Here is a 25,823-nt window from a genome sequence, read left to right on the forward strand (position 1 = left end):
CTTTTCCTCTTTCCCTACTTTCCCACTACTCCACGAGCAATTTCCCCCCCACCCTGTAAAAACACTAGGCACTTCTCTTTGCGTTGGGATCCACAGACTTCAGTTTTCTTCAGAACGTCTTCTAAGCCGTCCATTCGTTGAAGTGTGTGTATTTACCTAGTTGTATTTACCTAGTTGTATTTTACGGGAAGGGGAGCTATGCTCGTGGGGTCCCGTCTTCATATCTCATTTTATCTAAACTATTTTTAAATTCATGTATTGTTTTTGCACACACCACTTTCTCATCTAACTTGTTCCAACTGTCTATTGCTCTGTGAGGAAAGCTGTTCTTTTTCAAATCTCTTCTATAGCTGTCTTTTTTTATTTTCTTTCCGTGTCCTCTTGTATTTCTGTCATCCCATTTTATCAGATTCTCTCTATCAGTAATTTCTATGCCTTTCATGATTCTGTAAATAGCTATCAAATCTCCTCTCTCTCTTCTTTGCTCTAGTGTCTGTAGTTTAAGTTTTTGTAGTCTCTCTTCATATGATAGTTTTGAGAGTGTTGGTGCCAGTTTTGTGATTGCTCTTTGTATTCTTTCAAGTTTTTTTATACATTTTTTTGTACTTGGTGACCATATCGTTGCTGCATATTCCAATCTTGGTCTTATCAGGGTGATTAGGATTTTCTTCACCATTTCTTCATCCAGGTATGTAAATGCCACTTTGATTGTTCTTATTAAATTATAAGTTTCTCCAAAAATCTTATTTATATGTTTCTCAGGTGACATATTATTCATAACAATGACTCCCAGGTCCTTCTCATTTTCTACTTTTTTTATTCCTTCTTCTCCCAAATTATATGATCCTGTTATTCTGTTTTTGCTTTTTCCAAATTCCATTATACTACACTTTTTTGTATTGAACTCCATCTCCCACTTCCTACTCCATTCTTGTACCTTATTTAGATCTCTCTGTAGTGATTCACAATCTTCTTCAGTTTTCACTCTTTTCAGTAGTTTTGCATCATCTGCAAAGAAGCTCATATAGCTTTCAATTCCTTCATCCATATCATTAATATATATAGCAAACATTATTGGGGCCAGAACTGTTCCCTGCGGGACAGCGCTTATTACTTCATTCCATTTTGAGTGCAGATCTCTTATCACTACTCTCATTTTTCTTTCTTGCAAAAAGTCTTCCATCCAATTTAGCAATTTACCTTGTATTCCTCCTTCATATTCTAATTTCTTAAGCAACTTCTTATGTGGTACTTTGTCAAAAGCTTTTTTTAGGTCTAGAAATGCACAATCAGCCCATCCATCTCTTTCTTGTATTATATCTATTAGCCTTGAATAGAAACATATTAAATTGGTGACGCATGATCGTCCTTGTCTGAATCCAAATTGCCTTGGATTTAGTACGTTGTTTTTTTCCAAGTATTTTACCCATCTACTTTTGATAATTCTTTCACAAATTTTTGCTATTGTACTTGTTAGAGAGACTGGTCTATAGTTGGTAGGTTCTTCTTTATTTCCTCCTTTATATATAGGTACTATATTTGCTTTTTTCCAATCTTCTGGAACTTTTCCTACTTTTAAGGAACTGCTTATTATGCTATGTATTTTGTCTGCCAGTTCATTCCTGCATTCTTTCAGAATCCAGTTTGCTATTTCATCTGGCCCATGCGATTTTCTGACATCAAAATTACCCAAGTGTGTCAATATTTCATTCTTTGTTACTTCTATTTCTTCCATAGGGGGGACTTTTTCTTTCCACTCAATCTCTTCAGGTTGTATATTTTCCCTTGTAAACACTGATTTAAAATGTTTGTTCATAATTTCTGCCATTTCCATTTCCTCAGTGTATTCAACTCCTCCTTGTCTTAATTTCTCCAAGTCTTGTTTGTTTTTCAGTTTATTGTTTACAAATCTGTAGAATAGTTTTGGTTGATCTTTACACTTTTCTATAACATCTTTTTCATATTTTCTTTTTTCCTCTCTGCACTTTTGTACATATTCATTTCTATAACCAGTATATATTTTCCATTTTTCAGGTCTTCTGTCTTTTTTCCATCTGGTCCAGGCTTTGTCTCTTTTGTCTTTTAACTCCCTACAACTTTTGTTGTACCAGCATTTTACATATTCTTTTTCTTGTTTTTGTCTTGGGACATACTTTTCCACTCCTTTTTTGTAAATTTTTGTCAAAATATTCCATTTCTCTTCCACTGATGTTTCTTCTTTGTATATTTCTTCCCAGTTTTCTTGTTGGAAGAATTCTCTTATTTGATCAAAGTTTGTTTTTTCATACATCATTCTTCCTTTTCTATATTGTTCATTTCTTTTCATATATTTTTCTTCATTAAGTTCCAGTTCAATCAATATGTGGTCACTTTTACCTATTGGTGTTTTATATTCAATCTTGTCCACTATTCTAGGTTCAGATGTAATTATTAAGTCTAGCCTCGATGGTTCTTCTTCATTTCTATACCTAGTGTTCTCTTGTATCCATTGTGTCATTGAGTGGTCAGTAATCATCTCAAGTAGAGCATTTCCCCATGAGTCATCACCACTCTTTACTGTCATTTCTTCCCAGCAGATTTCTTTGCAATTAAAGTCGCCCATCATAACTATTCTTCCTCCGTCTTCCATTATTTTAGTTAATGCTATCTTTGTGTCCTCTAACATACTTTTATATTCACTCTCCTCCCATGAGGCTGTTTTCGGAGGCACATAATTGATCACAAATTTTCTGCTCTTCTTATCTCTGTCTTCCACTTCTATCATAATCATCTCTACTGTATTCTTTCCATATATGACACCTTTCACGTTTATATCCTTCTTAGTCAGGAACATAACTCCACCCCCTTGCTTTTTCTCTCTGTTTCTAATCCAATAATTGTATGCATCATGTCCTACACTGTTGGGTGGTAGTGGGCCTTTTAATTTTGTTTCTACAATTCCCATTATGTACGGTTCTTTTTCTTTCAAATAATCATTCAGCTCATTCAATCCTGTTATTAATCCATCTATATTTGTGTAAGACACTCTTAGTTTTCTGCCACTTCCATTGTGTTCTCTGTTTCCCTTATGTTTTTCTTTTGTATGTCGAACTTCCTTAGTTTCATGTTCACTACTCTCCAATAGAATCTCTCTTTCTCTGACTTCGTTCTGTTCTCGTTTTTTGCCTTAGCTTCCAGTCTTTTCTGCTTTTCTTCCTCTCTTTCCTCTTTATTCATTTCTCTTTTTATCCATATCTTTTTGTATTGTTCACTTGTTGCTAGTTTCCCTGTTTTGGATAAGATATTCTCTGCCGTTGTTTGTGACTTGAATTTAATCTTAATTGGTCTGGTCTTGTCTGTGCTATACTTTCCGAGTCTAAATTTCTCTTCGATTTGTTTCATAATTTCTGGTTCATCTTCCTGAACTGATTCTAGTAATTGGCTTACTTTTTCATTTTCCTCTTTGATTCTTGTGGTTCTATCTGTGTTGTGTTTCTCTTCCATTCCTAATATAATTATACATTTCTTCTTGTCTGCTAAATCCCTTACTATATTCTCCTTTTGTCTCATCACTTTAATAACTGAGTCTTCAGTATGTTCTTTCAATTGCTGTTTGACTATGTCAGTGAATGAAACCTTATTTCCTTCTTGGGTTTTCTTCCAATTTTTACTTTCTTTAGCTATCGTTTCTCTGTTTTCTTTACTATTCTTCTTCAATTCCTCATTCTCCACCTTTACCTCTCTTAACTGTCTTTTTAGGTCTTCTATTTCATCAGTTAAGTTTTTATTCGCCTTTTCCAGTTCTTCCAATCTTTCAACCCTTTGTAAAATGGTGTTCATATGACCTAACCTACTCTCCAAGTCCTCGATCACCTTATCAACCTTCTTCTCTAGTCTTGTCAGTCGGGGGGGGTTTGTGTCCCCCCCACTCTCTTTAAATCCCTTGAAAATATTCTCATCACTTTCTACTGTATTGTTCCTATCTATACTTCTAATCTTTACATTCTTATTAGACATTCCGTCGTCCTCCAGCTCGTCTTGTGGTCGTTTGTTTACTTTACGGCGGTCTGTTTGGACCAAGTCCTCTACTTCCTCATTACCTTCCATTTTCCCAGCAATCCCTCCCCTTCTCCTCTTTCCTTACTTTCCCACTACCCCACGAGCAATTTCCCCCCACCCTGTAAATACAAAAAGGCACTTCTCTTTGCGTTGGGATCCACAATCTGCACTTTTCTTCAGAACGTTCTTCAAGCCGTCCGTTCGTTGAAAGTGTGTGTGTGTGTAAGGTCACAGCATTACCAATCGGGGATATATGAGCTCCGAGCTCTCATTCAGAAGGGTAATAGCTATCGATCATGAGTCTATTACTTGATCCAAGACCATGGTGAACCTCTTTCTTTGTCTCTCTCTATGTCTCTCTCTCTCTCTCTCTCTCACACACACACACACACACAGATGGAAGACTTTTTGCAAGAAAGAAAAATGAGAGTAGTGATAAGAGACAAACACTCAAATTGGGATGAAGTAATAAGTGGTGTTCCACAAGGAACAGTTTTTGCCCCAGTAATGTTTGCTATATATATTAATGATATGGATGAAGAAATTGAAAGTTATATGTGCTTCTTTGCAGATGATGCAAAACTATTTAAAAAATTGAACACAGAAGAAGATTGTGAATCACTACAGAGTGATCTAAATAAAGTCTGGGAATGGAGTAAGAAGTGGGAGATGGAGTTCAATACTAAAAAATGTAGTATAATGGAATTTGGAAAAAGCAAAAACAGAATAACAGGATCATATAAATTGGGAGAAGAAAGTATAAAAAAAGTTGAAAATGAGAAGGACCTGGGTGTCATTGTTATGAATAATATGTCACCTGAGAAACAAATAAATAAGATTTTTGGTGAAACTTATAATTGAATAAGAACAATCAAAGTGGCATTTACATACCTGGATGAAGAAATGGTGAAGAAAATACTAATCACTCTGATAAGACCAAGATTGGAATATGCAGCAACGATATGGTCACCAAGTACAAAAAAATGTATAAAAAAAATTTGAAAGAATACAAAGAGCAATTACAAAATTGGCACCAACACTCTCAAAACTATCATATAAAGAGAGACTAGCAAAACTTGAGCTACAGACACTAGAGCAAAGAAGAGAGAGAGGAGATTTGATAGCTATTTACAGAATCATGAAAGGCATAGAAATTATTGATAGAGAGGATCTAATAAAATGGGATGATAGAAATACAAGAGGACACGGAAAGAAAATCAAGAAAGACAGCTATAGAAGAGATCTGAAAAAGAACAGCTTTCCTCACAGAGTAATAGACAGTTGGAACAAGTTAGATGAGAAAGTGGTGTGTGCAAAAACAATACATGAATTTAAAAATAGTTTAGATAAAATGAGATATGAAGACGGGACACACGAGCATAGCTCCCCTTCCCGTAAAATACAACTAGGTAAATACACACCTGCATTCACATATATATCCACAGCCTTTATCATTATGCACCATTGACATGGCATAATGTAAACAAGATCGAGAGAATGCAAACAGCAGTGACCAAAGTTGTTTCCTGCTTTGTGGAAAAACCTTATGAGGAGACCCGAAGCACTGGACTTGCCATCATTAAAGGAACGAAAAAAGAAAAAGTGATTTGATTGCTGTTTTCAGCTTATTGAATGGTGTAGACAAAACTGAGAGCTCTTGGTTGGGGATGGGGGGGGGGCATAACGAGGTCATAGAAACAAATTGAAAAAGACCACGTGTCTGAAAGACGCGAGAAAATATTTTCCCAAGCAGATGCACCAACTCCTAAAATAGCTCAGATGACACAAACCAAACTGGAACCATAAACGAATTTAAAACTGTGTTAACTGGAGTATGAGAGGTAAATTCCTACGAGCGTAGCTCCTTTTCTGTGTAGAACAATTATACAACTACTCAGGTTTTCCTAGATTTTGTGTGGGCCCCTAGCCTTTTTCCCAACTCTCTCCTACTTCCTATACCTCTGGCGCTACTCCCCAAATACTTCCTCCTTCCCCTTCCTCCTCTGCAATCCTTCAGTACTTCCCTTTTCTTTTTCGTCACCCTCTCCTCATCGCCTTACACTTACACTCTACTCATTAAAGGTTATATTTTGATGCTCCTCCAAGGGAAGAAGACCCTTTATATCCCACTGTTGACTTCTTTAAGTCCAAAAGTCTTGCTTCTTGGTACCGTTGTCATCTTGCCGCACATCAACACCAGCGACGTGACGTCAGCTTGAAGATAGGATCCTGCGGCCAACTTTCCTTCCAGAAGCCCAGGGACGTTATGCTGCCGCTCGACCCAACGTCGTTCAAAGGAAATAGCTAGGTGGGAGGATGAATTTCGAGAAGGTATATCCATTTTCCTGCGATAATGGATTTTTTTTTCGCGTGGCGAGTTTATTCGGTGCAGAGGAAGTACAGACAGTTCTCCCTGTTGTGAATTTGAAATTCATTATTCTCCAATATTCGAAAGGGGAAGTTGTAAAATTCATAAAATCCCAAATATTGTGAACACTTTCTAATAATTAATTTTACATATTTTCCAAAGGCGTTTTTATTACGAATGTTTCTATATTTCAGAAGTTCCTGTAAAAGAATATTATTTTTGGAGCATTCTGTGGAAGATTTTCTACTTGCAGGAGTAGAGTGTTACTGCCCAGTAACTTGTATTTAGGAACCATTTTACAGATAATCAAATAACAATAGGTGATTTCATTCAGTGCAAGAGGCTACGAAACTTTACGTGATAAACTATGCAGACTATCTCGAGTCATTTCAGTTTTCTACAAATAAAATACTTCAAGTCACCATCGTGCAGGAGACTGTGCCCATTCTCTTCGCTACCATGACGCACTTCTCAGACTTCATTTTGTTCAAAGCAAGAGGATTTTATTCAACTGAGGGTGGCGTGGGAGGTCGTACAGAAGGGTGAATGCAAAATAGTACCCATCTCATCAGTGCTCGTTTAGACATGTACCATATATATATATATATATATATATATATATATAATGTATATAATATGAGTGGTAGGGTGGAAGTCTGATGGGCCCTGACTTCCAACTCGCTAGTGGTTCACATAGACAATCATGGCCACTAACCGGATTGTGACGGAAAAGAGGTGCTCCAAAAAGGACTTACAAAGAAAAGGAGGAAAATAAATGAAGCAGCATACTTCGCTTCCCACTAAAGTAACAACCATCGTTTTCACTACTTTAATTAAAATATATGAAAACGGTGAGCTGCCTAGTGTCATCTACAAACAACAATTGGCTCACCTCCCACTTGTCTTCCTTCTCACTAACCATCTCAAAGAAAATCACCCTCACCTTTACCTCCCATTTATGTACATGTTGAGTAACCGTGGTGACATTATACAACCCTGGCACAGCTCCACCTTCACTTCAGGTAATTCACTCTCACCATTCCCAACCCTAACACAATCTCTACCACCCAAAGTATAAACTTTGACTGCCCTTAACAATTTTCCACCTATCCCATACATCTGCAACATCTTCCACAATACATTCCCATCTACCCTGTCATAAACCCTCCCCAGGTCCATGAAACAAAATCTTTACCTTTTGTCAAAAACTTATATATCTGCCTTGCTACAAAAATTGGATCTAAATATCCTCTACCTTTTATAAACCCAAACTGTTCTTCCTTAATTACTCCCTCTATTCCCTTCCTACTCTCAATTGATATCCTCTCATATGCCTTTCCAAGCACACACATCAATTTTATACCTGTAACGGTACTACAATTTTGTTTGTTTCCTTTTCCTATGTAAAGGAGAACTATAGGAGCATTCCTCCAATCCTCTATCATATTCCCCTCACTTATGGACACATTAAATAACTTTTCATGAAAGTGGCAGTTGCCGACAAGACTGACAAGTTAAACACCATATGAGGACGGAGCCTGTAATAAGTGAAATGTTGTACAAATAAAGGCTCCGTCCTCATATGGTGTTTAACTCGTCAGTCTTGTCGGCAACTGCCACTTTCATGAAAAGTTATTTAATGTGTCCATAAATGAGGGGAATATGATAGAGGATTGGAGGAATGCTCCTATAGTTCTCCTTTACATAGGAAAAGGAAACAAATAAAATTGTAGCACCATTCTAGGTACTTTGCCAGCTTTCATCACTTTCAGTGCTCTTTGTATCATCTTTTCCAATAGCCCTGCCATGTTCTTCTCCTGTTACTGTTATTTTCTTACCACTTCTCACTGCCACAGTCAATCTCTCCATAAGCTGTATGTTTAGCAATTCTCTAAAATATTCTACTTATCTTCCCTTTACTGCCTTTACTTCCATTAACATTTGCCCATCTGCCCATTTACTTTTTCCTCTCTACCTGACTCCCTCCTCACTCTCTTGACTTCTTGCCAAAACATCTTTATATTATTTTCAAAATTATATATCAAACTCATCATTCACTTTACATCTGCCCTCTTCTTTACCTCCCTCAACTTGCATTTTGCCTCTCTCTTTTTGTATCTCTCATGTTTTACTTTGTAACTAATCCTTATACATCTGCTTCTGGTCTTCCACTACGGCCTTCACTTCTTCATACAATTATTCATTGCTTCTCCTTCTGTTCCTTCCTATCCTTTGTGTCTCATATCTTTGCACACTCTATCACCTTAAAAAACACCCATTCTTCATCTTGTAAATCCAAGTGTGGAGTGACTGTTGACAGTCTTACCTGTGGTGAAAAGATGTAATGTGGGGGAGGATAAGATTGAAAAACATTGCCAGAACATGTGTGACTGTGTTGGTGGTGGTAAACCACATTTGGTGTAAAGCTCATTTGATTTGACAGCACCCTGTTTTCCCTCTGTAGGAGGTCATTGAGGCCATTGCTGAATCAGCCTTCAAGACATCCGAGTGGCCGGTGATCCTCTCCTTCGAGAACCATTGCAACCCCCGCCAGCAGGCCAAAATTGCACAGTACTGCCGGGAATTCTTTGGTGAACATCTTCTGGACTCGCCTATAGAGAGCCATAAGGTGAGGAGGGCTCTGTATTTTAGGAAAATTTCTTGTGAACTTGATGACATTTATTGTAGTCTGTTGATTCAAGTATTTGATACAAATATTCCATATATGTATTTCATATGATAATGAAGACAAATTAACCCTTTTGTAATTATGTATTTGCTTATTTATCTATTTATCTATTAGATTAGGTAGTTCCATCTCTATTACCACCTATCATCCCTATCCATAAAATTATTTAATCTTCTCTTACAACAACCAATAGTTTCAGTGCTCACTACGTGGTTACAAAAGCCATTCCATTCATTAACTACTCTATTGGTAAACCAGCTCTTGCCTATTTCCTTCTTAAACTTCAACTTGTCCAAATTAAATCCATTATTATAAGTCCTGCCCTGCTGTCTTAATATATTTTGACCTTGCATTACCCTAGTTAAAGCTCTTGACCCATTTGAATACCTCTATTAAATTGCCCCACACTCTTCATGTTTCCAGATAGTGTAAGTTAAGGTGCTTAAGCCTGTCTTCGTAAGATAAATTTCTAAACCCTTATATAGTTTTGGTCATTCTCCTCTTACTGATTCTATTGAATTAATATCCATTCTATAGGACAGAGACCAAAACTGTACCACATAATCAAGGATGGGTCTAACTATTGCCAGATAGAGTTTGATAACTATATTTACACTTTTATTTGTAAGTGTCTTGGGAATAAATCCCAATGCTTTGTTAGCCCTATTCCTGGGACTAAAACCTTATTCCTGGTACTAGAGCCCTAATCCTGGCAATAAAGACATATTCCTGGCACTAAAAAGTCCTATTCCTGTCAGCAGAAGACTAACACATGAATTTATTTATTTATTTTATTTCATATATTTACTTATTTATTTGTTTATTTATTTTTTTAATCTCTCAAATGAGGAAACATACTCGAGATCATGGATGGTTTATTATCCATCAAAAGCAACAGTTTACTGCTTCTGGTGTTGAATCATCTCTGATAGAGCAAAATCACATTTTGATTAAGTACATACATATACCAAAGGCTTTTTCCCCCTTACAAGGGAGCTAACCAAAAAAACAAAGGTATAAAAACCGCTCCCACCCATTCCATCCCCACATACTCCACTCCCATCCACCCCCTTCCCTCCCTCTTATCTTGGCTCCTCCTGGATGACGGGTCATCCCTGCATCTCGCCCACTGTCCTGGGTCAGTAGCAGTGTTGCAAGACACAACACATACACATCAAGGCCACTTCATTAAATTGGCAACCCCCCTCTCCATCCCCTCATGCAGCAATGGAGAAGGGGAGAAATCCCTTCAGGCTGTGTCAGTTTATTTTTCACACATACTCCCTCACCCCCCATCCCCCACCCAACCCCTCATGCATCACAGCATCATCCATACACAACCTATCTCCATTCACCCCTATCTTCTGTCCTCTCCCATCCTTCCTCAACAGACTTTCCCCTCTTTCCCAATGCCCCTTTTACCCCATCCATCCATCTCATCTTACAAGGTCTGTTCAAAAGATATGCGGACTGTTTGAATTGCGCGGCTCCAGTTGGTTCCAGGGGAATCTGCTTGGTGTCGCTAGGTTCTCACAGATCAGCTGATTACAGTGCTATTTCCCAATTGCAGATATCTTTATTTGTGTAATAGCTACGCAGTTTTTAGTGAAGTGCAATTTTTTCATTTGGCAGATTTGAGAATGAATGACATGAAGGAGCAACGACTTGCTGTGAAATTTTGTGTTAAACTTGGAAAATCTGCGACTGAAACTTTTGCTATGCTTAACACAGCTTACGGTGATGTTGCTATGAAGTGTATGGCGTGTTTCAAGTGGCATGAGCATTTTAAGGATGGTCAACATTCCATTGAAGATGATGAGTATCCTGGACATCCTTTCACATCAACCGACGACCCACACGTCGACAAAATCAACACCCTGGTGCAGGCAAATCAACGTCTGACTGTCAGGGAGCTTGCTGAAGAGTGTGGGATATCAGTTGGATCTTGTTAACAGATTTTGACAAAAAGATTGAAGATGCACCGCATTGCTGCAAAATTTGTGGCATACCTGATGACGGACAAACAAAAAGCCCATCACTTCCAGGTTTGGCAGGAACTGCTTGATCATTCAGAAGAAGATGAAAACTTCTTGTCCAGGATCATAACAGGTGATGAATTGTGGGTTTATGATTTTGACATTGAAACAAAGGTCCAATCATCCCAGTGGATGAGTGAAACATCCCCCAGACCCCAAAAAAGCTTGCCAAGTTCAATCCAAGGTCAAGGTGATGCTGACAGTTTTCTTTGATGCTAAGGGTGTTGTTCACCACGAGAACCTCCCTGAAGGCTTCACAGTGAACCAGACTTACCACACTGAAGTTCTGAAACGTCTGAGGGATGCCATCCATCGCAAAAGGCCAGAAATGTGGAGGAGTGGCAACTGGTTTTTCCATCACGACAACGCTCCAGCCCATTCAGCCCTCAGAACTCATGAGTTTTTGGCCGAACACTTGATCACTGTTCTTCCCCACCCCCCCTACTCACCTGACCTTGTTCCTTGCGATTTTTTCTTGTTCCCCAAACTCAAAAAAACCTTAAAAGGAAGAAGATTTGAGACAATTCCCGAGATTAAGGCAAATGCAATGAAGGAGCTGAAGGACATTACAAAAGAAGTGTACCAGGACTGTTTCAACAAGTGTGTGCATTGGGGAGGAGAGTACTTTGAAGGGGACCCAGATCTGTAACTTCTAAATAAAGTACATTTTGCTTTATGACATCAGTCTGCATATTTTTTTTAACAGACCTCGTAGGTCGCCCCCTCATGTTCACTCCTTCCACCTCTGCTTTCCACACCTCTTTTAATAATCTTTCTTCACTCATTCTTTCCATGTCTCCAAACCATCACAATACTCTTTCATCAACCCTATCTCCCAACTCCCTTTCCACCCCCGTTCCTCTCCTCACCTCCTCATTTCTCACTCTATCCAGCTTAGTAACCCCTATCTTACTTCTCAGACACCTCATCTCAAACACATTCAAACTCCTCTCTTTCTCTCTTATGTTTCATGATTCTGCCGAATACAGTGCTGTCTGCACAATCACTCCTTCATACAATCTCCTCTTAGCATCCATTCCCAAATGTTTATTTGTCATTACACTTTTTAATCCCCCAAGGCATTTACTTGCTTCTCTCCATCTATATCTACCTCCACCTCCACTCCCTTTCCTACCACATTTGCACCCAAGTATCTAAAACTATCCATTTCCTCCAGTCTCTCTCCCTTAATACTCACTTCCAGTATTGTAGATAGATGGGATTAGAGGAAAGCTGGAGCAGTCAAGAGTTTTTACGAGAGTAGTAGAACTTGTGTTAGAATCAGAAATGGAGAGAGTGAGTGGATTTGAGGTAAAGGTGGGGCTTCGTCAGGGATGTGTCGTGTCTCTTGGCTGTTCAATTTATACATGGATGGGGTGGTGCGAGAGGCAAATGCAAGGGTAGTGGGTTGGGGATTTGAGATGGTTAAAGAAAATAGAGAAAAGTGTGAGATAAGCCAGTTGTTGTTTGCTGATGACACTGTGCTTGTAGCAGGATCAGAGGAGGGATTGAGGAAGTTTGTGACAGAGTTTGGGAAGGTGTGCAACAGAAGGAAGTTGAAGATAAATGTAGGTAAAAGTAAGGTGATGTACATCTCATCACCTTACTTTTACCCACATTTATCTTCAACTTCCTTCTGTTGCACACCTTCCCAAACTCTGTCACAAACTTCCTCAATCCCTCCTCTGTCCTAAACCCACACTGTTCCTCACCAATTACTCCCTCTGTTCCTCTTCTAATCCTCTCAATCAAGACCCTTCCATAAGCCTTCACAGCTACACTTAACACATTGATCCCTCTGAAAGTACTAAACTCACACTTGTCCCCTTTTCCTTTGTAAAGTGAAAATACACAGGCACTACTCTAGTACTCAACCCTCTCTTAAACAGACATTAAATAACCTCACCAGCCAGTCCACCATCACTGTACCTCCTTTTTTTTTTTTAGACATTCTGCATGACACCCATCCAACCCAGGTGCCTCACTTGCTCTCCTCTTAACAAGTGCCTTCACCTCATCCTTCCTTACCTCTCCTCCATTCTCCTCACTCATCACTATCATTTTCTTAGTGCTTCTCACTGGAACTGCTTTTCCTTCCCAATCCTCCCCCAATTTAGCAACTCCCTAAAATACTCTTCCCATCTTCCTCTTACTACCTTCTCCTTTGTTATCATCTTTCCCTCTGCACCTTTTACCTTTTCTTCTCTACTTGATTTGCCTCCTCTTCCTCTCTTAATTTCTTTCCAAAACATCTTTTAATACTTCCAAAATTTTCTGTCATACTCTTACCCCATTTCACATCTACTCTCCTCTTTGCCTCCTTTATCTTATGCTTTACTTCTTTTCTCTTTTCTTTGTACCTCTCATATGATTCTCTCATAATACTTCCTTATATTTCCTCCCATCCTCCATGTTCCACACATCATCTTTGCACTCCTTGTGACTCCATCCTTGAACCATGCCCCATTCCTCCTCCACTCCTAGTTCTACTCTATTCTTCACTCCCTCCCACTCCTCTCTCAGCTTCTTGTACTCCTCCTTTTCTTTCTCATTTAAGCAGTTCACTCTAAGCACCTCCCTACCTTCCGTCATTTTCCTTTTTCTCCATCTATATTCCACTGTCAACTTAACTTCCACCAATTAATTAATGATTAAGTACGTGGCTTTAATTCTTGGTGGAAATTGAATCTACAAAGCATGAAGCTAGTACTGTTGACCAGAAGACTTATACCCAATGGAAGGAAATGGAAATCAGGCTCGCTTGTGGAAAACAATTGTCTAAAAGGAATAAGAATCTGTAGAAAAGGATATGAAAAAGTGGAAAGAGATCATGTTTCATTTACTGAGCATAACCAAATTTCTAGCAAAGTAAAATCTGATTTTCAGAGGTGTGGAAGGCAGAGGTGGATAGAGTGAACATGAGGGGAACCAAGGATGAGATGGATGGATTGGGTAAAAGGGGCATTTAGCAAGAGGGGGATGTCTGTTGAGGAAAGAAAGGAGAAAGCAGAAGATAGGGGTGAATGGAGAATGGCTGTGTATGGATGATAATGTGATGCATAAAAGGGAGTGGGTTGGGGATAGGGGTGGGGGGTTAGGGAGTGGTTATGTGTGAATAAAATTTTGATGCAGCCCTGTCCTCAGTATTACTGCATGAGAGGATGGAGAGGGGTGGGTTGCCTATTAAATAAAGTGGACTTGCTATGGATGTGCTGTGTCATGCAGCATTACTTCTGACCCAGGGTGTAGGCAAGGTGTGATGGCCCGTCATCCAGGAAGAACTAAGTTGAGAGGGAGGGGCGGTGAATGGAGGTGGAATGGGTGGGGATGAAATGGATGGGAGTTGAATTATGCCTTTTGATTTTTGCTACCTCCCTTGTAAGGGGGAAGAAGCCCTTGGTATATGTATGTATGTATTTTAATTTCATCTATTTATTTCTATTTTGTCTATTTACTTTTTGTATATAAATGGTCAGAAATGCAGTGGAATGTCTTAGAAGCTAAGTGATGTTGTAGTTTATTTTACATTTTGTCCTAAAAACAGTATTAAGTGATTGTAGGAAAAAAATCCTGAACTAACAGATTTATTTAGTATATTTTCAAGTTATGTTTTAATTTTTAGGTTTTATGTTGACTAAGTTGTTCACAAATGTTTCTCATGTTTAAGATTTGTTTAGAACAGTGAAAGTAATCATGCATAGGATTTTTTTTTTTTTTTTTTTTTTTTTTTTTTAGTCCCATGTTCCTCATGAAATTGTAGTCAGTGGCTGCAGCTACTATAATGGCACATAACTCTACTTACCCTTCTCATCCAAACCTAGGTTTACCCTCAACAAGCTGCCAGAATTTTAAATTAGTTCTTTTTCTTTATGTTTATGGGTCTTATACTATGTCCTGCTTTTTTATATTGTAGATAACCTTATGATAAGAGAAAGATGGGCAGAGTGTTTTGGGGAGTTGCTGGGTGTGGGGTTGGGGGTTGGGGAGGGGGTGATTGAAGTGGGTGGCGCTAGGAAGGTGACAGTAATGAGTGAGGAAGGTGGAGGAGAGATGAGGAAAGATGAGGTGGGGGCAGTAGTTGGGATGACAGGAGCAGGTAAGGCATCTGGGTTGGATGGGTGTCATCCAGAGTGTCTAAATAGGGGAGATGCAGTGATGGTGAACTGGCTGGTGAGATTATTTAATGTTTGTTTAAGAGAGGGTGGAGTGTAGGAGGGCTGGAGGTGCCTGTGTGGTTCTGCTTTGCAAGGGAAGGAGGGACAGTTGTGTGTTGGTTTCAGGGGGATCAGTTTGTTTGTTAAGTGTAGTTGGGAAGGCTTGTGGGAGGGTTTTAATTGAGAGGATTGGGAGAGGAGCAGAGGGAGTGATTGGTGAGGAGCAGTGTGGGTATGGGACAGGTAGAGGTTGTGTGAATGAAATTTTTGTGGTAAGACAGATGTGTGAGAGGGGTTTGGGAGGGGGTAAGGATGTTTTTTGGGCCTTTATGGATTTGGAAAGGGCTTGTGTTGGACAGGAGGGCACTGTGGAAGGTGTTGCAGATGTGTGGGATAGGAGGAAAGGTGTTGAGAGCAGTCAAGAGTTTTTATGAGAGTAGTGGAGCTTGTGTTGGAATCAGAAATGGAGAGAGTGAGTGGCTTGAGGTAGGGGTTGGGACTTCACGAGGGATATGTTGTGTTGCCTTGGTTGTTCAATTTATACATGGATGGGGTGGTGCCAGAGGTGGACACGGGTGATGGGTCGGGGATTGGGGATGGTTGAAGGAAATGGAGAAAGGTGGGAGATGGGCCAGTTGTTGTTTGCTGATGACACTGCATTTGTGGAAGGATCAGAGGAAGGATTGAGGAAGTTAGTGACAGAGGTTGGGAAGGTGTGCAAAAGAAGGAAGTTGAAGATGGATGTGGATGAAAGTAAGGTGATGAGATGTACAAGGGGAGCAAGTGGCAGCAGACTGGAAGTGAGTTTTGAGGGAGAGAGACTTGAGAAAGTGGATAGTTATAGATGTTTGGGCATGAATGTGGTGGGAAATGGAGGAGTGGAAATAAAATGTAGATTGAGAGAAGCAAGTAAATGCCTTGGGGGTTTGAAAAATGTAATGACAAATAGACATTTAGGAATGTATGCTAAGAGGAGATTGTATGAATGAATGATTGTGCAGACAGCATTGTATGTGGCAAAAACATGGAACATAAAAGTGGAAGAGAGGAGGAGTTTGAATGTGTTTGAGATGAGGTGCCTGAGAAGTATGATAGGGGTTACTAGGCTGGATGGAGTGAGAGGGGACAAGGTGGGGAGAAGGGCAGGGATGGAAAGGGAGTTGGAAGATAGGGTTGATGAAAGAGTATTGGGATGGTTTGGACACATGGAGGGAATGAGTGAAGAAAGATTAGTGAAGGAGGTGTGGAAGGCAGAGGTAGGGGGTGAACATGAGAGGGCAATGGGAATGAGGTGGAGAGATGGGGTGAAAGGGACATTGGGAAAGAGGGGAGTGTCTATTGAGGAAAGACAGTAGAAGACAGAAGATGGGGGTGAGTGGAGAATGGATGTGTATATATGATGCTATGATGCATGAAAGAGAGTGGGTGGGGGATGGGGGTGAGGGAGTATGTGTGAAAAAATAATTTGAAGCAGCCTGAAGGTATTTCTCCCAGTCTTCTCTTTTTCTGCATGAGGGGACAGAGGGGTTGTTGTTGTTGTTGTTGTTGATTTAATGAAGTGGCCTTGCTATGGATGTGCTGTGTCTTATGACACTGCTTCTGACCCAGGGCAGTAGGCAAGATGCAAGGATGACCCGTCATGCAGGAGGAGCCAAGATAAGAGGGAGGGAGGGTGGTGAATGGGAGTGGAGTATGTGGGGGTGGATTTTATGCCTTTGTTTTTTGGCTACTTTCCTTGTAAGGGGGGAAAAAACCCATGTTATATGTATGTATATAGATAGCCTTATGCTTCATTACCTCATATCACACAGTTGGAGCCTGGAGCACCGTTGCCACCTCCATCCCTGATGAAACGCCGCATCATCATAAAGAACAAAAAGAAGCATCGCACCCATCACCATAAGAGCCAGCAGCAGCAGCCTGCAAACCCAGCACAATTCCATGTGGCATTGGACAATACATCAGAACCACAGCATCCAACAGAGATGCAGGGCAATGGAGAGATCCCTAGACCACCCCTGGAGAAGGAGGGATCTGAATCGTATGAAGAGGACATGGAAGTGGCTAATGGTAAGAATAAAGTTTACGGTACTTCTACTCTGCTCCTGAGGGAGGATCTTCCTTTTACACTTGAAATGGCAGTTGAAATTAATAGAATTGTAGTTTCATCTCGAGTATAATTTTTTTTTTCATTTATTATTATTATTATTATTTTTTTTATTAGAAAAAGAAATGAAAATTATGAGCCATAAAGATGCTGTAAGTTTCAGAAAGATTGATTTATTTTTTAACAGAAGCTACTGTGATTACTACTATTGCTGTACTTGTTGTTTACATCATCAGTACTATTATTTATCATAGAATGACTTATTTTTACTCATAATAGATAATGTGGTTAGTTGAATGTGGCACAAGACCTCAATGAGAGGTTAGACATGATTTGATCTGAGAGTAAGTGCTGGAAGTGATGACACAGTACCAGCATAATTCACTGTATAGAAAGATTCAGATTTAACTCACAAGCTTTGGAGTCTTGTTAGTGGTGAACATAGTTTCATATGATCCCATTAGTAGGAAAGTATCAGACAGAAGCAAGAAAGAGTGAGATGTGTAACAAAGAGAAATATATTGAAAAAAAGTTATAATAATAATTATAAAATAAGATAAATAAATAAAGTAAATAAATAAGATAAAAAAGTGTTTATTTATTTTTGTTACTTATTTATTAATTTATTTATTTATTTATTTTTTGTCTGGATTATTACCAGTCAGGATTCAGTCACCTTTTCCTATACATTAAAACATTCATATCATAGTTTAACATGTATTTTGTTTTGAGATGAAATTTTGTTACTAAAAAAAATCCAGATATATTATGACAATTTAGCAGAAATTGTTGTCATGCTAATGTGTTTCCAAAATGTTAGTGTAATGGCTTGCCAAAGTGAGGTTTGCTAACAGAAGGCATCCATCTCTATACCCAGCCTTCCCCCATCTTGTGGCAAGGCTCATAGGTAAGCACAGCAATGTCCTCTGTTACCAGGGCCCCACCACCAGTACCTCCGCCTTGCCAGTAGTTTCCTTCAACTCCTAGTAGCTAACCTTGTACCCAATAACTGTCTTTTTCAACCCCTCTTATTCCTGCCACCTCTCATCATCCCATCAGGTCTGGTAGACAGATGTATTCCTCATAGATATAGTCGATGGTTTCAAACAAGTTATCTGTTCCTATAGGCCTCCATGATCAGTGGGCCCTGTTTTCCGTGTTCATTCTTTACATTGCACATATTCATTGTACACAGCACTCATGTTCATTGTACATCATGTTTATAGGTTTTCTGTTTTTTTTTCTTTCTTTTTTTTTCCCATATAAACATACTCTCTCAAATCAAGAATGTGATGTTTGCTGGAAGATCCCCCCCTGCCCCACATGTTACTGCAGGGTTTGTCATCTAGGCTGTATATCATCACTTCTTGTTGTATGTACATATAACTAAGATTTTGATGCAGTGGGTAAAAAGATGCAAGTGGTAATTCAGTAATAGATCATAGTATTTCTTTGTTAATTAGTGTTGGAATTTGTTTGAATTCACTTCCATACCTAATGTGTATGTAATCTGTACAGGAAGTGAAATTTTAATTTTTTTAAGCCTGCATTTTAAGAACCCACTATAACATATATAAATGCAGTTAACTTGTAAATTGCACTTATAAACCTTCCCTTTTCTATTATTTTGATGTACTTTGTAAAATTGGTGCTTGAATGTATAGATGTAAACTTCTCTTCCTAAGATTAAGTAAAAGAAAGAAAAAAAATCAAACAAATCATGAGAAAACTAATGAACTTTGTTAAGTGATGAATTTTGCCTCCATGATAAGTCCTGCCAACCCATATCACAGCTTACCTTTATTAGGGCAGGCAATTTAATAAAATGAATGTCAAGTAAGCCAAAAGTCCATTGATATAAAATGTTTCATTTAAAAACATTTGAAGATTAAAATATTCCATAATAAATTGCACAAAAAATATAATAATTAGTATTGTGCTAAGTAAACTCTTTCAAAATAAGAGTTTTCTGTATAGATCTTGTTATGGGAAACACCTTTTGATTTTATTCAGGTTATTGTCAACTCTTGGACTGAAGGAGGCATAGATCTGTTGGGAACTTCTAGAGTCAGCTCCATAATTGCATAAATCATTTAGTGTTAGCCAGAACAAAATTATGAAGTATACCAATGTGTTGAAAAAGATAATGAATTTTACATGTCTGGTAAGACAAGGATAAGAAAATAAAATTGTGTTAGAATGGTTATCTTTCAGCAATTCCAGTTAGACTGGGTCACTTGTTTGAAAGACTACTTTTGGATTCGAAAATTGCTCTAGTATTGTTTTATATATTCCAAAGTAGACTGCAAGATGGACAGAAGAAAAAATATATTGATTTAATATAATCTTAATACCTATGATGACAAATTAGGTCATTTTGATGCTGACAGAAGTGGGAGTGAGTTGCTTTTGTACTTCTGTGTGCTACTTGAAAATGTTGGAATTTGTTTTCTTTGGAAATGAAGGATTGCTGTCCTGTTGTGCACTAAAATGAGGAGAGAATATCAAAGTCATGCCATTGTGGCTGTGGAACCTGTCTAGAAGCAGTTTGGTTCAGTTGTGTATCAAAATGTCTGCTTCTTAAAGATGTCAGGGTTCAGAGGCCAGTATTTGTAAAGCTGCTTGTTGATGTTTCCTATTGTATTCCCAACTTTGGTTTGTTTAAGTGTATAATAATCCATTGCGTGTGTGTTCAAGTATGTGTTTGCCTTGTAGAGGTTGAATTGTACAACAAACTAGGAATAGCTAGACAAGGTGACACATTCCATACATGTAATACAGTTGTAATTGAAAATCAGATGAAATAATACTGTACTGTTAATGGTCAAGTTAATAAGCCAGTTTTTATACATCATTGTTCCAAGTATATAGAAAGTGGCAATACCATATGGATGGATGTACAGATGACAAGTCAAGTAAAAAAAAAAATTAATCATGGCCTGCATACAAAGTTGCAATGAAACATTTTTTAATACAATAGTAGCCGCATAACTAGGTTAAATATGTCCATGCATGTGCACACTTACAGGTTCCAATATTCTAGAACTAACCAGTGATTTTTTGCTAGGATCAAGGAAACACCTATGTATTTACGGAGAAGCTATGGCTTTTGAGTGACTGCTATGGTGAAAAAGTATCCAGTTTGATAAAGTATATTATCATATAGAATGGAGGAAGGAAAAGTAGAAAGAAAGAATAATGAACCAACGAAAAGAGGACTAGACATGAGTAGAGTAGAATTGCCACTTGGAGTGATACCAAAAAGGCTCATTTAAATGACACCCCAAAATCAACTCAAAGGTGGGAAAATAATGTTTTTTCAGGTTTCCAAAGAGATAGAGCAATATAGGTAAAGGGTTAGATGTAGAGAGGGAATCTAGGTATGCAGTATACTAAGAAATTGAGACTTTAACGATGTGATGGAGGAATTAATAGATTTAAGAATAGATTATAGAGCAATGCACAGAAAAATGACTAATCAACGAAAAGCTAATGAAGAAATGAATAGAGAGCTGAATTACCTAAGTATGATCAAAAGTGATAATGAAAGAAAGAAAAATGAGGAACTGAAAAAAGAAGTCAAAGAACAAATACAAGCAGTGACCAAAAAACCTGAGAGAATCAATTAAGTAGACAGATCTCCTAGAAATAAAAAATCAGTGGAAACAAGAACAAGAAAATCAGAAAAGAACATTAAAAAAAAATAGTACAACAGCAGGTAGAGGAAAATGCTAAAGAAAAGGTAATTAAAGTAATTAAAGAAAAGGAAAATTGGGTAAGAGACAAAATGGATAAAAAAAAAAAGAGAATTGTAGTTTATGGTATTAAAGAAAAACATGTATACAAATATCAAAGAGAAAAAGAGAGAGAAATTACAAAGGAAATTCTTTAAGTGGTTCGGGAAGGACAAGAGTTTGACAAAGACATAGAGGAGGTGCATAGGATGGAACAACACTAGAGAAAAACACTATGGGCCACTAAAAATCAAACTAAGGACTAAAATGATAACTGAAGTACTATCAAAAGCAGCAAAGCTAGCAAGTAGTGAAAATTATAAAAATGTATAAAAAAAGGAAATGAGCAATGAGGAAATAGAAAATAAATGCACTTAGAAATGAAGGAAATGAAAAACAAGAAAAGAACAGAGACTGAAAAGAATTAGTTTTTGGAGTGTACTGGGCCTGAGGCTGAGAAAATGGTTCATCTAAAAAAAAAAGGAAACATAAACCAAAAGAGAGAAGAAAGGAAGAAAATAGAAATAACATATACATAGACGGAATGAATTCTGGACTAAACAAATTAAATTACTATCTGTTAATGGAGAAAATTGACATATTGGGGATTGTGGAGACAAAATTTAAAGGTCCACTACCATCAAACACTGTGGGACAAGGTCTATACAACCAATGGACGAAAAATAGAATGGAAAAACAGGGTGGAGGAATCATGTTTTTGACTAAAAGAAGTTTGAATGTGACAAAGATAACAGAAGAAAAAAATAATGTGGAATTGATTATAATAAAAGTTGAAAACAGAAATATGGAAAGTAGAAAATTTATGTATGTTCCCCCAAAAACACAGGCTTGGACTGATAGTGATCATTCCAAATTACTGGAAGACACAACAAATACATTAATTGAATTAATGAAAGAAGGAGAAAACATAATAATTATGGTTGACTCAAAGGAAATATGTTGGGAAGAAATTGCAGTGAAAGGAGAGGAACTTTGGGGAAATATTCCACTGGATATGACCATTGAATGACATTGACTCAATGGGTGAAGGAAAACACCAGACATAGAAACAATGAAGAACTGTCAAGACTAGACTTAATATTCACATCAGAGCCTGAAATAGTGAACAAAATGGAATACAAGACATCAGTTGGGAAGAATGACCACATACAGTACTAATAGAGTTCAAACTAAAAGAACATAATGATGTGAGAAAAAATGAGAAACATAGAAAAGAAAGACTAATGTGCAACAAACTTCAAAAGATTTAGATTTTTTTTTTCAAAATGCAACTGGGAAATTTTTTTAAATGAAGAAACAAAGATGAAGAGAAATGGAACATATTAAAAGAAAAATACAAGGAGGGAACAGGTAAATCCGTAACAAAGAAGAAACAAAAAAGGGTGTATATAAAGTGTTGGTATAACAAAAAGTGTAGTGAAGGTAAAGATAGAAGAGACAAGCCTGGAAAAGATGGAAAAAAAAGACCAAATGGCAAACATACATCAAATTAAGAGGCGAATATGTAAAAATATGCAAGGAAGAAAAAAGAAACTATGAAAAAGACATAAAAGAAAAATGCATGGACCAACCTAAACTATTCTACAGACATGTAAATGACAAACTAAAAGACAAACACACAATAGTGAAACTGCATGAAGGAAATAAAGAATATATAGATAATGTAGAAATGGCTGAAACTATGATCTAACATTTTAAACCTGTATTCACAATTGAAAGCTCACAAAATTGGGAGGAAGGACAGAGAGAAAGATCCCCTGTAGTGAAAGAAATAACGGTGGCACAGAAAGAAATAAGGGAACAAATAAAAAACCTTGACGTCAGAAAGTCACATAGGCTGGATGGAATTGCTAATTGGATATTGAAAGACTGTATAGATGAACTAATGGACTAAATACACAAAATAATTTATTTCTCACTCAAAGAAGGAAAAGTACCACAAGATTGGAAAAATGCAAATATTGCACCAATATACAAAGGAGGGGACAAAGAAAATCCAACCAACTATAGACCGGTCTCCCTTACAAATACTGTAGCAAAAATATATGAAAAAGTTTTAAAAAATAAATGGATTAAACACTTGGAAGATAACAAAGTACTAAATCCAAAACAATTTAGATGTGGAAGATCATGTGCCACAAACTTAATATGCTTTTACTCGAGGCTAATAGAAATAATTCAAGAATGGGATGAATGGGCTGATTATGCCTTCTTAGATTTACAAAAGGCATTTGACTAAGTACCACCCAAAAAGTTACAAAGAAAAATTGAAACAATAGGTGGAATACAAAGAAAGTTATTGGAATGGATGAAAGATTTCTTGAACGGGAGAAAAATGAGGGTGGTACTCAGAGACAAGAACTCAAATTGATAAGTGGAGTCTCACAAGGTTCTGTATTGGCTCCGGAAATGTTTGCCATATATGTATATATAAATGACATGGATGAAGGTGTGGAATGTTATATGAACTTCTTTGCAGATGATGTGAAACTACTCAAGAGAATAAGTACAGAGAAAGATTGAAAATATTACAAGAAGTCCTAGACAAAATCTGGAAATTGAGTCAGAAGAGTGAAATAAATTTCAATATCAAGAAATGTAGTATAATGGAATTTGGAAAAAGCAAAAACAGAATACAGGTAAACGTCGACTTACGATGGCCGCGACTTACGATTGTTCGACTTTACGATGACGACGACGACGACGACGATATGATAATTTAACCCCTTCCATACGGTGCCGCACACGTAGGCGTCATGAGGAGCAAGTGGATTCGCGACGCTGCCATATCGGCGTCTTGATTATATTTATTGTAGTCGCCCCTGTGTTTTTACATTCTCTCAAATGTGCCCTAAATCCCATTTTCTGTGGTTTTCAAAATTCGCGGGTGAAAGAGAGAACGATCGATATAAGCGGTGACTATATTTTATGATGCGAGTATTATTACGTCACGTCGTACGGCTGGCATTGGCTGCTGCCCGCGAGATTTAAGTTCCGTACTGAAAATACATATTATAGTGTTTGAATATGGTAAAAAGGATAAAAATAATTAAATAAACTACTGTACATGTTTAATAGGCTATATTCAGTATCTCTGGTGGTTAATATACAGGTAGGCTAGGTACAGTGACCACGGAACAGAGTGGGGATCGACTTACGATGAGATCGTCTTACGATGGCTCTATCGAAACCTAATGCCATCGTAAGTCGACGTTTACCTGTATTGGGACAATACAAACTTGGTACAAAGGAAATTAAAAAAGTCAACTCAGAAAGGGACCTTGGAGTAACTATCACCAATGACATGGAACCAGACAAACATAACAAATTAATAAGAGAAATTTTCAATTTATTAAGATCAACAAAAGTGGCCTTTGACTACATGGATGAAGAAATGGTAAAGAAAATATTACATTGATAAGACCAAAATTGGAGTATGCTGCAACACTATGGACACCTACTACTAAAAAGATCATAAAGAAATTAGAAAGAATTCAAAGAGCAATGACAAAGATGGCACCAACACACTCCAAATTGACATACGAACAAAGATTGGACAAACTCAAACTATCAACCCTGGAACAATGAAGAGGATGGAAGTCCTTGATAGAGATGACTTACTAAAGTGGGATAGAAGAAAAATGAGGACATGAAAAGAAAATTAAAAAAGATAGTTACAGAAGAGATCTGAAAAAGAATAGGTCCTGACACAGAGTGATAGATATCTGGAACAAACTGAATGAGGAAACAGTGAATGTAAAAACTATACAAGAATTTAAAATCAAACTGGATGCTGAAAGATACAAAAGCAGGTCACTATTAACATAGCTCTCCTCTCGTACAATACAGCTAGGTAAATACACATAAATGAAGCACTGAGCTGTCAATAGCTGTCAACTAGAGTTCCGTAGGCTGCTGAATAAGATGAAAATTCTCAATAGTTCAAGGAATGCAAGAGGCCTGGGTTGTATTGTGTGGGAGGGGGAGCACTTGTGGTTGTCCAAAACGATCTCTGTGTAGTGTTGAATGTGAATATTGTGAGAAAATGAAAAGAAACCAAGGTTGGATCAAGAGAAAATTGCGACAATTTTGATTTAAATGTTGACATAAATGCAGAGCCCTTTAGAGGTGCTATACTGAAACTAAATGTAAATAGAGGCTTTGAAACCCCAAGAGGGATTAGTAGATTGTACAACAATGACCCAATTTCTGGCCTTGGTAAGTACAAAAAAAGAAATTTGAGTTGAATCATAGACATGGAAAGAGAGATGAATTTTATTTTGAAGTAAATAGAGGTATATAGACTAAAGAAGAATTCCAAAATAAATAACGAGTTAAGTGAATTAGAAAAAGAATTGATTGAGGTTAAATGTGAAAATGAAAAGGTAAAAACAATGATACTACCAATAGTGAGAATTAAAAAAAAAAAAGAGGTAAATCACAAAATACAGGCAATGTCTGAAAGAATTGAAGAAAACTTAGCTGAGGAAATTTTGTAGAACATTAATAAATGGAATGAAAAAAGAGAAAATGAAGGGATAGATTTTAAAGAAATAGTACAACAACAAACGCAGGAAAATGCAAAGGCACAGTTATTCAAGTAATCAAAGAAAAAGCAAATTGGGTCAGAGATACAATGGATAGAAAAAAGTGTATTGTAGTATTTGGATTAAAGG

General features: G+C 37.6%; 1 protein-coding gene across 5 annotated transcripts in view; it reads left to right on the forward strand.

Moving 5' to 3' along the window:
* Plc21C (Phospholipase C at 21C) overlaps positions 1 to 25,823 on the forward strand; it is a 952,170-nt gene that overhangs the window by 717,216 nt on the left and 209,131 nt on the right. For 4 of the 5 annotated variants that reach the window (XM_076198141.1, XM_076198143.1, XM_076198144.1 and 1 more), the window contains exons 11-13: positions 8,871 to 9,035; positions 17,097 to 17,355; positions 18,270 to 18,299. In XM_076198141.1, coding sequence (XP_076054256.1) covers positions 8,871 to 9,035; positions 17,097 to 17,355; positions 18,270 to 18,299 — 454 coding nt within the window. The remainder of the gene's footprint in view (positions 1 to 8,870; positions 9,036 to 17,096; positions 17,356 to 18,269; positions 18,300 to 25,823) is intronic. The other variant, XM_076198142.1, reaches the window with a different exon arrangement.

Source organism: Oratosquilla oratoria, chromosome 14, assembly GCF_046742065.1.
Source record: "Oratosquilla oratoria isolate Oo_2021 chromosome 14, ASM4674206v1, whole genome shotgun sequence".
In the NCBI taxonomy this organism is placed as follows: Eukaryota; Metazoa; Arthropoda; class Malacostraca; order Stomatopoda; family Squillidae; genus Oratosquilla; species Oratosquilla oratoria.